General features: G+C 39.0%; 1 protein-coding gene across 2 annotated transcripts in view; it reads right to left on the bottom strand.

The window, feature by feature from the left end:
* Positions 1–15,672, bottom strand: part of cdk15 (cyclin-dependent kinase 15) — a 32,680-nt gene extending 17,008 nt beyond the window's left edge. The window contains exons 1-2 of one of the 2 annotated variants that reach the window (XM_065293667.2): positions 15,321–15,672; positions 4,195–4,226 (exon numbers count right to left, since the gene is read on the bottom strand). In XM_065293667.2, the coding sequence (XP_065149739.1) occupies positions 4,195–4,226; positions 15,321–15,366 (78 nt within the window). In that variant the 5' untranslated portion in view covers positions 15,367–15,672. Of the gene's footprint in view, positions 1–2,981; positions 3,231–4,194; positions 4,227–15,320 lie in introns of those variants that run through there. The other variant, XM_065293666.2, reaches the window with a different exon arrangement.
* Positions 15,673–16,220: the final 548 nt, after the last annotated feature.

Here is a 16,220-nt window from a genome sequence, read left to right on the forward strand (position 1 = left end):
CTCGAGCGCAGTTCACTTGGATCACACTAGTAAAACGAATCAGGTTTTGGGGATTAAACGCCCCCGGGCGCAGTTTAAATAGTGGGGGCCCGCCCTTACATAAGTGTGCCCTATATTGGTATGGTCTGACCTTCTTTCTTTGCAAAAGAAGCTCTGACAGAAATATACACTAAGATCAGATGTTGTGCAGCTCGATATTTACAAACGGAGGAAACACCTGTCTTTGAAGATTTCATCATAAACTGTTTTAAAGGTCCACTGTGTTTTTTGTTTTGTGTCATCTAGTGGTGAGACTGTGAATTGCAACCAACGGCTCAGTCCACAGCTCACCCCTCCCTTTCGAAATGCATAGAGAACAGGGTTGCCAGGTCCAAGAAAAATTTCCAGGCCAAAGACAACTTAAAGGGATAGTTCGACCAAAAATGATATTAAACCCATGATTTACTCACCCCCAAGCTGTCCGAGTTGCATATGTCCATCGTTTTTCAGACAAACCAGCCCATCCTCACCCCATGGCGTCAATATTTGACGCCACTTGACCATGCGTCAATATGTTACGCGGAGGGTATACCCTTCGCGTCATTTTTTGACGAACTGGGGACTTCAATACTATTGAGTCCGTTGCATTCTCTTTCCTATTTTCGTACCATTTTCTTACCATTTTCGCGTCGGTTTAGGGTTAGATTTACATAATGACATCCCTACCCAAACCTATCCCTAACCCCAATGTCAGGCGACAACTGTTTAATTTCGCGTACCTAATAGTATTGAAGTCCCCAGTTCGTCAAAAAATGACGCGAAGGGTATACCCTCCGCGTAACATATTGACGCATGGTCAAGTGGCGTCAAATATTGACGCCATGGGATGAGGATGTGTTGGACAAACACATTTTCGGATATTTTAGAAAATGTTTTAGATCTTTCAGTTGATTAAATGTAATTTTACGGGGTCCACGACCTTCAAGTCCAAAAAAGTGTGTCCATCCTTCACAAAATAAATCCAAACGGCTGCAGGATGATAAACAAAGGTCTTCTGCGGGTAATCCGCGCGGTGTTGTTGTAGAAATATCCATATTTAAAACTTTATAAACTAAAATAACTACCTTCCGGTAGCGCCGCCATCTTAGTCGCGTCCGCATTCAGGATGAGAGCTTACGCAGCCTACAGAGGCTACTCTGCTGCTGCTCTGTGCCCCCGCCCACCGAATTTGTCATACGTCACTAAGAAAAGTGCATACACTACGCTAATACTCTCTTCTAAATACAGAGGAGTCTAAGATGGCGGCGCTACGGAAGGTATTTATTTTCGTTAATCAAGTTTTAAATATGGATATTTCTACAACAACACCGCGCGGATTACCTTCAGTAGACCTTTGTTTATCATCCTGGAGCCGTTTGGATTTAATTTGTGAAGGATGGACGCACTTTTTTTGGACTTGAAGGTCGTGGACCCCGTAACATTATATTTAATCAACTGAAAGATCTAAAACATTTTCTAAAATATCCGAAAATGTGTTTGTCAGGTTGCATTGACAGGTATCGCTTATGGGATTAATGCACTTGAATAAAATAAAGAACGTTTATTTTATAAGTCTACAGATAAACATTTTCGCGGCCGCAGCACATTATAAAACTAGCCCAAAAAAAACGCAAACCCGCGCCTCCAACTGTATTTTCAAATAGCCTAATTGTGCGGGAAAACCGCAAACCTGGCAACACTGATAGAAGCTACGGTAGCCGCCACAGGACAAACACATCATCATCTACGTATAGTGACACATTTTTTTCCAATAGGCTTTATGCCCAGCTGCACTACTTCCTTAACTTTAGACAGCTCCTTGTTTCCTGTCAACTATTATTGGACAAACTGATTAATCCAGGTGTGTCTGATTATTGTTGTTGTGACTACTGAGGTCAGGCACACCTGGATTAATCAGTTTGTTTGTGACTACTGAGGTCAGACACACCTGGAATAATCAGTTTGTCCAATAATGGCAGACAGGAAACAAGGAGCTGGCTGAAGTTCAGGAAGTAGTGCAGCTGGGCATAAAGCCTATTGAGGCTACTGTAGAAATATGACGGTGACTTCCATGTAAGGGGTCCCGCCGTGTGTGTAGATATAAACGGCTCATTCTAAGGTAATAAAAACAATACAGTTCATTATGTGAGGTCTTTATACACCACTGATGATAAAGTTATGTAGATTATATTGCATTTCTGTCAAGAGATTCTTCTAAAAGTTAAACAATCCACCTTAAAGGTATTTGGGACATCTCACTTGCATGTAAACATAGGGCTGTCACAATGATTAAATAATCATCTCATCGCGATTGTTTGACCTCATCGTGATGATTTCAGATCACCGCAATGATTGCACATCTCTCTAAAAACACAAGGGGGAGCTGCAGCGCCTGTATAAACGAGACGTATCAGATTACTTTTAAATTATGCGTTATATGTATTAATATTTACTGCCAGGCAAACCTTGCAAAAGATTTAATTTACATAATCACAACAATATGTGAAAATTATTTAATAAACAAATAAAAAAAATGTATAAGAATTATATGTCAAAGCAATAAAATAAGACAAATAATCGTCATAATCGCCAAAGCCCTAAAACAGACAATTAATTGCTACAATTTATTAGGCAATTAACCATTAGCCAAATTTCATAACCGTGACAGCCCTATGTAAACATTTTACACTGTAGAAAACAACCAGATATTTATCGCATGTCGCCTTTCATATCCAAATTTCCGAGATATGAATTTCCGTCAATATTTCCCAACTCTAACTATTATTATGATTAAATACAAAACATTTCCCTCAATGACATAACAACCAACACTAGATGCCATATGTTTGTCAGAAAACACAATACAGATAATCTAAAACCAGAAACTATCATTTTAACATAATGATTTCTTAAAATCAAAATACAAAACATTATAGGCCTATCTCTCTCTTATACACACTGACCTCATTAACTGGGAGGGAGGAAACGCTCCATGTTTTTGACGGGGTCTCCTGTGTTCCCATCTCTTCTACTCTCATCTCAAACACTTCCTCTCTGTTTTTCCTTCTGTCTGTTTTATCTCCACAACACCAACAACATTTGCTGAAACACACGGACCCCCAGACCCTAAATCTCCATAGGAAATCCTCCATCTCTGAATCTTCACCCTCACTGTCCCTCAGTCTGTAATTAGCCATATAACTCATATGACTTGCATGGGAAAATGTGTGTGTGTGTGTGTGTGTGTGTGTGTCTAAAGCCTGGTCTTATGACTCCATCTCCCATCTGAACACAAACAGCCAAGTTATATTTGCAAAAGAGAACAAATGGATCTATTCAACTGCAAGAAAAAGCACAGGATGATGGGATAGACAGCGATAGCCAATGATAGTGTGAGAGAAATAAGAGGAATTTACAGTACATGTATGCATGTGTGTGTGGAAGAAAACCCAAATCAGTGTCTAGCGGCAGTTGCTTTATAAAGAACTGTTGATTTTATAAAAATATCAGACTGAGGGAAATTTAGGGTAGGCTTTGATGGATCTCAGATGGATGCCTTTTCTTCTCGAAATGTAAATAGGATTTTATGTTGTGCTGACATATGGAATGAGGACTCAGACATCACTATTACACAAGCAATAAGAAGCCAAGTTCATGCATGGGGCTAATAACACAGGCATGTGTTTTAATCCGTAAGGAATTGATAAAAAGTATGCCTTAAATGCATAATACCTGCTAAATGCATTTACATTCACGTAACTTAATGTATGGTTACCCCAAAATATTTGGATACGAAAGGTTACGTTTGTATTTTCTGTGTATTTGCCAGTCATGAGACTTGAACCAGCTACCTACTCTTTAACCATTAGGCCACAACTGTAACCTAATGTGATTTTAGGATGTGCAGTGCGTGGGATACCCATAACTTCTGTTTTACAAGTGCAATGGTCTGCAGTACCATTTGTGGTATCTGATGTGTCTGAACACTTTTTCCATTAAAATGTAATGTTTATAGTAATGAAATTTCTTTCTTTTCTCCAGCAGAGGGCAATGCTGCATCGAATCTCATTCTATTGGTTATTTTCTCTCTTTTTTCTCTCTGTCCTCATTTTGAGGGTGGAGAGATGTTTGCTTGTGCTCATAATATGCTGTATAATGCCATGTATATGTTCTTACCTCTTCATATCCCAGATGTCTTTGCTTTAACCCTGAAAAACACCAAAAGAGCAGTTTAGATGGATCATAAATAACACATAACAGTATTGTGTATAGTGGATGCAGTAGACCCTGCAGTCTTTATGTAAATGATTAATGGTTGGAATGGTTTGATTAAATGTTTGATGAGGAAAAATGAATGCAAACCATAATAAAGACAATTATGCAAAATGATGTGGTTTGTGTTTGACTGACAAATAACAAAAAACATCAGGCAGGCATCCCATACAGTGGGATGAAACTTTGAATAGGACACATAAGAAGTTGCACTGCAAAAAATGATTTGCTTACTTAGTATTTATTTCTTGTTTTTAGTACAAATATCAAAAAATGCTTAAATTACGATGCATTTTAAAATACGTTTGACATTATTTTGTGCTTAAAACAACCAAAAAAATCTGCCTATGGATTAAGAAAAAAATTGTGTTTGTAAAACATTACAAATAAAATGTCAAACACTGACATAAGGACTTAAATGCTTCCAATATTTGAAAAGATAGCGTATTATACATTTTCATTTTAGTGTAAAAACCAGTGGTTTTCACAAAAATTGCTTCATCTTGTATGTTTGTGTGTGCCTGTGAGTGGTGTGATGAGGTGGGTGAGTCACGCTCCGTGTTAAAGCTTCTGACAGGAGAGGAGAACGGGAGCAGGTGCTTGAGTACAGGGGGTATGAGATTTACCCTTCACACTTTATTTACATTTCAACAACAAAAACAATGCTGAACAGGACTAGAGAGAAAGAAAACAAACAGAAAATACAGAGAGAGTCTATTTAGAGTCAATTTATATTTACAGTGTTGCACTTATCCAAAAGCGACTAACAGTGCATTATATTTTACTTAATGCATATATCCATTATCTTAACTCTCTTTTGGTAACGTACCTAACGCAACGAACGTTTATGCTCACTATGCTAAAACTGTCCTGTGAATTGCACCGTGAGTCCAAGATGGCGTCTTAACTGGAAGCTGGTTATTACAGTTTATAAAGTTTGAAATATGGATATTTTAATTACAAAATCGTACCGATTACCTGCAGAAGACCTTAACCATCATAAGACCCTATTTTCCTCTATACGTCCCTTGGGGGTAAAAATGACTCCAGAGATTAAAAGAGTGATTACAAAAATATATACATTTTTAATGATACAAATAATATATCACTTTTTTCATTTACTTCCCATCTATACATTAATGCTGTGTTTTGGGAAATATGAAGTACTTTTATACCCGTTTACCACTCAATTACTCAACTACAACATTAGCTTGCCTGAAAATGTTCACATTTTTATGAAAAATTCACATAAATTATGATCTAAATTTGATTTAAATTGTTTTTAGATATTGATCTAGATGTTATGTATTGCATTCAGCCATTTGGTGTTTAGAAAAAAAAAAACAGTTTTATGGTTACAGTTTAGGAAATAAATCACTTCGACCAGCAGAGGCCCATAGAGACCCATTCATTTCACTGAATGTGGCAAACTGCTCAACATCAGTACTTTATTGATACATTTTGTGAATTTATGTTTATATAAACATTAGAAAGGACATTAAAAATAAATATTATTTCAAATAGTAGAATTTTTTCTAGTTTTTGATGCATTTTGAAATGTCTGTTTTTACAAAATGCCACAGAAATTTGACTGAATGTAAGCATGTGTCCGTGTGTGTGTTTGCGTGTGTGGGTGTGTGTGACTTTGTCTTTCTGTGTGTGTGTGTGTGTGTGTGTGTGTGTGTGTGTGTGTGTGTGTTTGTGTGTGTGTGTCTTTATGTGTGTGTAAGATTTACTGTGTCTTTGTGTATGTTGGTGCGTGTGTGTGTGTTTGTGTGTGTGTGTGTGTGTGTGTGTGTGTGTGTGTGTGTGTGTGTGTGTGTTTATGTGCGCATGTGTGTGTGTGTATGTGTGTGCGCACACCTGTGTGAGTATTTTACATCTTTGTTTTGCATCTGTGGCTGTTTTTTGCCAAATTCTATAAGAAATGCTCTCTGTGGCAGTCATACCTTTGTGTGTTTGTGTGTGTCTGTTTGTGTGTGTGTGTGTGATTGAGCATGTATTTTCTATGTAAAATTTGTGCTCTAGTACCAGGCCTACCTTTCTGTGTTCAAATTTTCAGATTTATTCTGGATGCATTGATTTTTTTTGACAAATAAAAAGAAAAAATGATTTTTTTTTTGCATTTCCCATTCATTTCAATTGAGGTAATTTTTACCCCCAAATGGACAAATTAAGTGAATTTTTTTACGCCTCTTTAGAACGACCGAATCAAGCCCAGTTTTTTTATATGAATCTTGACAGATAATCTGGAAAAGTCACAAAATCTTATTCCACTGAGATGAAGGGAACCATGTTTTTAAACTAAAGAAAAGTGGCCTGGGGGTAGATTTGACCCCAAGGGTCTTATTAGGGTTAATTAACCCCTTGGAGCTGTGAGTATTACCTCTGTGATGGATTAATGTACTTTTGGGGGGTTTAAAGTCAAAAGTTGTTCCCTGATCCAGGCATGGCCTGTCTGTATGGACAAGTGGGGCAGTGCCCCATCAAAATATTCATTGGTTGAAAACAATGAACTCTATGGGGCGGTTTCCCGGACAGGGATTAGACTAGTCTTAGACTAAAATAAATTTAAGAGCTGTCCAAACTGAAAACAATTTGGACAATCTTAAAATACATCAGTGCCCTTTATTTTGCCTCAAAATGCACACAGGTAATGTTTTAAGTAAGGCATGTTTTTACAAACTAGTTTATTTCCTAATTAAACTAAGGCCTAGTCCTGGCTTAAGATAATCCTTGTCCAGGAAATCACCCTTAAATACTGTTAACTCGTAGATGTGTCTAATATTTTTCAAAAACATTTTCAGAGTTTCTAGACTATTTGAATTCGTAAAGTAAGATAAACATATTTGGAAATTGAGCACACTGCTCAGTTAGCTACTGTATGTAATCATCGAGCTGAGAGGGGCTGATGGTGCCTCTGCACTCCTGAGCTTCACAGCGCCCCACATTTTCCCTATGTAAATTTGTGGTGAAAAATGGAAATGCAGCGAGCCCCAATAGAGAGCCATATGGGCACATTTTAATAGCTTTTGCATTACGTGAACGTTACGTTACCGGACAATGCTATTCGTTCCCCATTAGCAAAGACATATGTATCTCGGGTTGCTTGAGGGTGAGTAAATCATGGGGTCATTTTGATATTTGACTGGAGTATCTCTTGAAGTAGCACCAGTATAGTTACAGTTTGGATTGACCAATTAGAATCGAGCATTCCAGAGAGTGCCTATGTATATGAAGATATGTTCTGACAGTCACCCAAACTAAAATAAACTACTGTTCATGCAGAAGACACAGAGGAACTTTACAAATAAGCACATCTTTGTAAGTTTTAAAGCCGATGTGATGGCAGGAACTTCAGTAACGGGTAAAACTGCCCTAAATCTGTCAAGCAAGTTTACCATGTCAAATACACTGTCAGGAACTTCTCAACCACTCTTTAACACATCTTTTTAAAACCCACTTAGATGGCAGTTTTCTGCGAGACTAATAATGCAAATATTGTTCCTTATAACAAATCTCTGTAATGTGATTCCATTAACAGCCAGCACATAAGATGATGGAAGTACAAAGCCTTACTAGTTGACCCAAAAGTCTGTGCGTCTCCTTTTGGGACTGTTCCAGATCTAAATGACTAAAAACTCTTTTTGGCATCACTGCAGGTGCCACTCAGAGCAGCTCTGTCCCCATCAGATTAATATGGTCCCAAACAAAGGAAGTGAGGTCATCACAAAAAAGGACATCCAGAGATGAGCAGTCTTAATTGAAAACTGGTTAAGGAGGTTTTATAGTCAACTTAAAGGAGTGAATGAAAATGAGTAAGTGAATTCGGACACTGAATGCTCCAGAAGCACTGCAGGGGCCATCTTATGTCGGGACGCGCGAGTTCATTTTGCATGATGAACCTGAAAGTAAATGAGTCGCGGCTAGCCGTTGTGGGTTGTACACTCGTAATTGTGGTGCATTATGGGATCGAATGATTACACTATGATTTTGGACATGTCTTTCCCTTTAAATAGTGCACTCACTCTCATGTTGTTACAAACCTATATAAAATCTCTTTGTTCTGATGAACATGAAGGAAGATATTTTAAGGAATGTTTGTAACCAAACCGATCATGAGCTCCATTCACTCCCAAAAATACCATGGATGTGAATGGGGCTCATGAACATCACAAACAGTTCTCAAAATATCTTCCTTCGTGTTCATCGGAACAAAGAAATTCATAGGTATTAGAGGGATGTGACAACATAAGACTGAGTAAAATAATGACAGAATTTTCATTTATCCCTTTAATTAAGAAAAAAGTCATATTTTCATGATATGTCCCTTTTGAGGCCCTGTCCCAAATGGCACACTCCGGACTTGTGGTCCTCTTAAGAGTCCACACTTTGATGTCATTATGTAGTGCAGACTTTAGGGACCCTTGATGCGAGTCCACGTGGGTGCACCGGAGTCGTATTTTGGGACAGACTCGAGCGTCAAGGCGGAAATGGGAAGAGAAGTTGCCCATCAGTGTGAACTCCTCTCTTCCGTCGTCTGATTGTCTGACTGCTCTTTCGCGAAGACTTCTGGGTTGGTAAAGTGCGCGAAGCCTGCTGCAGTGTGGGCTTCGCTGAAGACCGCATCAAGGGGGCAAAGGGGGCGCTGATGAGCACACTTCGAAGAGTATAAATGACAGATGGGACACCCTATAGACTCGTAGACTAACGCCGCATTCACACGGGGCGTAAGCGTTGACGCTTCCCATTCACTTTTAAAGGGTGACGTCAAGCGTTGGCGAACTGAATTGTGGATCCGTCGGTGCCGCGTCAGTGCTTTCTCAACTTTTCAAGCGGCAACGCGTGCGTCAGCCAATTATATCACGTTATGCAAATAACCTAGGCAGAGCCAGCCAATTACGTTTATGGAAGACCGGAGCTTGTGTTGCGGCCACAGTGATTGGCTGTTGGCCACGCTTGAGACAAGCCTTCCGTTAAAGGACAACTTCGGTATTTTCCACTTAAAGCCCTGTTTTCAGATTGTTTATGGTGAAATAGAATGGTTTTGACTGAAATTTCGACATATGCGGCTGCCCTGAGAATTTTCGGTTGTTTGTGTTTCACCTCACACCTCTACAATGGGTTTAATGGTGCACTGGAACAATCCTTTCTAAAATTCATGAAACTTTCGTTTACAAAGACTTGAAACTCAACGAGTGGTCAGGGGTGTTCACTGATATGCTCACACAAAAATCGTTGCAAAAGATGCTTTCCAACAGCTGTTTTAGCATTCGTTGTAAACTTGTGGACCTATTTTTCCAAACGCCTCACACCCGTACATTCTTCGGCTTAGAGCTTGAATAATAGACACTCCAGCCCAGGTGGTAGTGCTAATCCGCCATTGCCAATTGCAAGAATAGAAACAAAGTTCCCGGCGCGGAGTAATACCGTACCTCACAGCACAACTAATACAAGTCAATGGAGTTGGCAAAAACTACGATAAAACCTGTTGGAATGCGTATTTTGCAGCGATTTTTGTGTGAGCATACCAGTGAACACCCCTGACCACTCGGTGAGTTTCACGTCTTTGTAAGCGAAAGTTTAATGCATTTTAGGAAGGATTGTTCCAGTACACCTATAGAGCCATTGTAAAGGTGGGAGGTGAAACACAAACCCCCCAAAATTCTCGGGGCAGCAGCATATGTCGAAATTTCTGTCAAAACCGTTCTATTTCATCATAAACAATCTGAAAACAGGGCTTTAAGTGTAAAATACCGAACTTGTCCTTTAAGCGTTAACGCTTACACCCCCAGTGTGAATGTACCGTTAGGGAGCGTGCGCAATTTAAGGCCACGAGACAGAAAGTCCACATGAAGTGCGCCATTTGGGACAGGGCCTTTATATTGTCACATCATGATGACCATACGATGATACGATAACAACAAACTGATCTCATTTTTTTTAAGAATTACCTAAAAGTACACAGTTGCCTCAAATAAAATGGATGATCGTAACAATGCCAATCACATACTTTTAAAGAGCCTCATGCAAGAGAAAAGATCTCCTAGGGTCTTTTGTGAGCGCTTAATCTCTGTTTGCATTCTGCTGTTGATCTGTGCTCTGTTATGCCTCCCCTTGTCTGCCTCTCTACTGCAAAGATATTTATGAAGCAGAGCAGATAAAGAGAGAGAGAGAGAGAGAAAGAGAGAGAGAGAGAGAGAGACAGAGCGCGAGACTCAAAGTGCTAATAACTCATGCACAAATGCATCAGGGCTGCCCCTTCTCTTTTCATCTTTCCATTCATCTCTACGCTCTTTGCACAAGCATCTCTCCTTTATCTATGAAGTCCCTGATCTTTCTACCCTTCATCATCACCTGGCATCCTCTTTAAACTGTGCTGCATTCTGTCACCAGCAGCTCTCTTTCTCTCTTTGCTTTTTTTAAAGCTCACATATTCTGTCTGTCCTCCTGTAACTCAGTGTGCTGTTGCTGCTGATTTGTATTCAGCAAGCTCTGTATACATTATGTTCAGTGTGTTGCCAGCCACCCATAACTCAAGTTGTGGACAAGTACAGTGATTGGTTGGATGAGGTGCAAGCAACTCAAATGAATCACTCCAGATAACCGAGCCAAGCCAACTTTAGTCTCAGCCTTTATTTACATTAGTGCATTTTAAAACAAAATACTAAGGAATTTTTTATCTTTGTAAACGGAGACTTTTGTAAATGCTGCAACACTAGATACGTTTACATGCAACCAAATAATGTGTTTATTATCGTATTGATGCTCAATCGTACTAAAAAGCCGTCCTTTAAACACCTTAATCGATACGATTGAGGTCGATCGGATGCAAATTGTGATCGTATTGAAAGGGGTGGTGTAGTCCGATCTGTGATTCGATCAGCAGGAGAAAAGTATTCATGTAAAGCGTTTACTGACTCTGGAGTCATTCTGCAACATAACGACTAGCAGAGCGACCATAGACTGTAAAAAAAGATGGACGACGCCTGTTCGCTCTCTTTCATTGGTGAAAAGTGAAGCCGCCAGTGTCCCGATATGGCGCTGACATCTTGGGTCTTGAGTCTGCGCAGTAGCGATTTCGGGACCAGTCATGCGCAGTAGTGAGCATGAAGTGAAGCCGCGAAATCAAAACCCAGCCCTCGCTCTCGCAGAATGCGCATATCAAACGATATCACAGCTGTCAATCATGACGTGACACCACCGTTTTTATATCATTAAATAACTAACTAAACACAAATTTATTTTAAAAACAAACATTTGAATTTACATCAGTGTGATAAAAACTACAATAAATGACAGAAACCAGGTTCGGAAAAAAGATAATTGAAGTTTAATTAATTTTATTAGTTGGTCTCAAGTCCCATTGAATAACATGGGGAGGCGGGGTTTATGACCTATACTGGGACCAGTCACTGGGGGCGATCGAGACGTTTTGGCTTCACTTTTCAGGGCTTTTGCGGCACGCTTGAGAGCGACATGCTCTTATTCATTTCAAAGAAAGCTTGCCGACAAGAACATTGACTGTTGGTGATAGGAATTGGGCTTGTCGAGTGACGTGACAAAATTGCGAAAAGTTTAAGGGGGGTGGGGGGTTAAAGCTATTCTGACTTATTAACAATGTATAAGAGTTGGATTCATCATGCTAAACATAGGCTAAGCGTCAAAAAGAAGTTGGACGTATGACAGAGTATTTCAATGCCGAATGCACTTCGCCAGGGTTCATACAAGTTTTGAAAAGTTTTAAATACTCTAATCTTGCTTTATTTCTTTTATGGGCAATTTCAGTGCAGGAAGTACAGTGGAAGTCCTTATATGGGCACCTTAACCGAAATAGCGTCTGCACACATCAACCAAGAGCTAACACAAAAACAACATCACCAGACAAGTGTATTGCTGTTTGTGAGAGAAATTTTACCTCGTTTAGCTTCCCAAAGAATCCAGCATTATGGAAACAATGGATATAGTTTGTTTATCCGGTGTTGCAGTGGAGTTGTGCATGTGTGTTTGTTTAATCAGTCCCTCCAGAAAAACGTGATTATGCAATCGCATGATTTAACTTTCATTTATGCACTTTCACAGCATAAATTGCAGATTTCTGTGCGCAAAATATGCGGGGCTTGCATGATTACATAATTCCATCATTTTCGTAGCAAAAATCACATGTAACTTAACAGAAAGTTGAAAATGTTGCATTTACCTCATACAAGCACAGCCATGTCCCCTGTTGCCATGGGAATGTTATGAAGTGAAGTGATTATGTGACGGGAACATGATTGGAAAGCTGCAAAAGCTGAAAACTGTTTTTGCAAGATCCCGCCGTTTTTTCAAGTTTCCGCAGTTTTTGCAAGTTCCCGCAATTTTTGGAAGTTCCCGCAATTTCATCGCATAAAAATTGCTTAAATATCCTGCATATTCCATCGCATTTTTTAAGAAAACGGTGCCGCAAGATTAAGGATTTTTGCCCACAACAATCACAAAAAAAATGTGTTTTTCTGGAAGGACTGGTTTAAAGGCAGAGTGCACAATGTTTGAAAAACGCTTTGGGAAAGGAGACGGGCCGACTACCAAAACACACTTGTAGCCAATCAGCAGTAAGGAGCGTGTCTACTAACCGACATCCTTGCCGGGGTTGCGTATGTGTGGGACGGATCTTTTAAAAGAAGGTCCAGATTCTATTGGGGTAGGGGCGTGTTTGTTTAGGTGATTTCAAATATCAATTCAAACATTGTGCACTCCGCCTTTAATGCTGGATTTCATTGAAATGGGGCGGTCCAACACTGGTCATGAGTCGCAGGTGGTAAGTAAAACTGCATCAAATGTCTGTGTTTTGGTAAAGCGGATTTATCTTTTAACAATAAAGACTCTTTGGATATATGAAGGATGTAATACTACTCTATAGGTGATTAACATGAGATAAGCAGAAACAGTGTGTGTTATGTGAGCTTTAACTTTATGCAAATTATAAGCAACTTTCGGGAGCGACTACCAATGAAAGTGAAGCAGTGGAGTTCCCTTCATCCGTCTCTCGCTTGCACTGGACACTACTTATGCACAAAAACCTGGAAAGCGCTTGTCTGATCTGGCATGCTCTAATCTGATTGGCTGATTTCATGCAACTTTAAAAAAAAAAGTACAACAGATACAATGAGTGCTTTTGAGGAATAACTCATTTGGATAATTTGCCAAAGTTTGCCAGATTTGGGATGAAATCTTTGAAACACATTTTGTTTGAGGCAACCTAAGTACTGTTTTGAAGAGTTCCAAAACGTGATAAACACCTTTTTTTGTATTAGTTACCACCAAAATCAGTATTGTATATCAGGTCAGTATTAAAAAGTACATTTTATGCAACATCCGATATCTCCCGTGTTATTCTGTCATCGTTTCTTCCTTTTTCCCAAAATGCGATAAACGCCTGTCTTATTGATAACAATAAATCAGCTCAACAAATCACAGTGCACCATTCCACATTGTAAACAATAAAGGTGGCACGTTTTATACACATGGAATCCTAGTTTTCCTCATCTACGTTGTACTTCTTGATCAACAAACAAACAAAATAATACTTCTGATGGCATTGATAAACCTGTGGTGGTTTTCTGTGGTGGGGAAGAAATGTAAGCCACTCGGGCACTCGGGCGAATGAAAAATGCCGGCTGTTGCTTGTTCTCACACGACAGCATCAAGCTTCTGTCATTGACTTTTCATCTAGTGAAAAACTTTCCATTATTTAACTGGAAGTCAACAAAAATCGAGCAGGACCAAAACATTTTACAGCTGATTGCTATCAAAAAAAGTTCAGCGACAACGTCCCAAGGACGACACCATCAATGACAATGTCCTTAATATGACAAACTAAGTGTTTTGATTAATGCCATTAATGTTTATTTTTTTGTCAGTATATACCACTAGTCAACTAAATGAATATAACATGGCAAAGATTAATGCACATTTATATATTGATTCAAGAGATAAAATATTTAGTTTTTATAATAAATCTTTAAAAATAAAATAATGGATTTAAATTTTTATGTTATTATAACCTAAAGATGCCATGTGAAAGTTTGTAACAGAAAATAGTGGTTTAATTTCTTGGTATAGAAAACACAATTTTAAAATGGATTTATTGCATTTTGGAACCAAACTCTTCATATGTTCATGAGCAAAACTCTCTGTTTATGTATTTAAGTTGATACATTTACATTTCTGTTTTTATTCCATCTTTAATGCTTTATGCTTTTGTATGCACAAAAATTCTGATCAGAAAGTCTATAAACATTTTCTGTTTCCAGCGATTTCTCTTAAAAATCGGCTAATAGACGGCAGGACATTTTTTACACAAAACTATCCACCCCACTTCCTCTTGAAAAATAAAGACGGATGCTGAAACCATCAGATTTTTTGCTCACCAGCACAAACCTGTCCTTCTCTCCTCCATCACAGCAAAACCGCTCTCACCATCTCACTTGTGTCATGCAGTAAATCAGGAAAAACATCTCTGCTGTGCAGGTCATATTGTACTCTGGTATTCACAGGTTAAAGTGCTGCATGCAGTCACCTGTTTTAATGCAGGCTATTTGTCTTCCCTGTTTACTTGTTGGATTCTAGGTGGATACTTCTGTTGTATAATTTTGGATGATTTGGCCTTTTCAATTGATGTCTAGAGATGTTTGGTTCAGTGATAATAAGGACATATCAAAACTAATTTCAAACAGGGTGAGGGCTGGAATGTTGTCACAGGGAAAGGCAATGTATTGTATGCTTGACTACAGATCTATATAGATTTTAAAAATAACAAGCTAAACAAAAAAAAGATTCACAAAATACAATCTGATATGAATGAATTATGCTTTTTTAGAATGCAAATGTGATCATTATATTTAAAGCAAAATACATTTTATCATACAGCTGTGCTGACATCAAAGGTTCTCTATTCTATGCAACAAAAACAAGTTATTTACACGTATTAAATATTTTTGCTTCTATCCGGTCCAATTATTAAGAGATAAAATGTGCAATGTACTTACCGAGACGCTGGAAAGCCTCAGAGGCAGCATGTCGGAGGTTCTGCATGCTGTCTGGTTCTAATAGACCTTGATGGAACTAGTGTTGACACGGCATGAGTCTCTCACTGTGACCCAGACATTTTGACAGTGATTTGGACCCGATCACTGCACCTTTATCCAGCATGCCATCATCCTGCTTTAGGCTGATTTTGCCAGACGGCATGCACACGGGGACAAGTTGCTTCCTCTGTATGGTCTTCTGTATGATTACTCTGAGAGCTCTCCTTCTCTCTCTCTTTCTTGCAGCTAGCACTGGTGTGGTCACAGGCCAATCAGAATTCTTCTGCAAACCAACACCCAATTGGCTGAGAAATAAAGAGAGGCAAAGGATGAAAGACTGGTGAATGTGTGTGAGGGAGAGACTAAAAAACATAAAAAGACACAAACAGACAGGCAGACAGACACACACGCACGCACGCACGCACGCACGCACGCACGCACACACACACACACACACACACACACACACACACACACACTCACAAGCAGAAACAAACAGACATACACACTTAAAAACAGATATAAACATACACACACACACACACACACACACACACACACACACACACACACACACACACACACACACACACACACACACACACACACACACACACACACACACACACACACACGCAAACACACACAGATACAAATAGGCACACACACAAAGTTACAAAAAGACAAACACTCACACACAATGACAAAATAACACACATACAAAGACACAAAATACAAGATACAAACTTCCACACACACAAATAGTTCTGAGTTTACATTATGCACCAGTACAATTTTGACGTCAACAACGAATTACATATTTATTATAACTAAAATATAACGCTTATTTATTTTGTATCC

Source organism: Paramisgurnus dabryanus, chromosome 7, assembly GCF_030506205.2.
Source record: "Paramisgurnus dabryanus chromosome 7, PD_genome_1.1, whole genome shotgun sequence".
Classification (NCBI taxonomy): Eukaryota; Metazoa; Chordata; class Actinopteri; order Cypriniformes; family Cobitidae; genus Paramisgurnus; species Paramisgurnus dabryanus.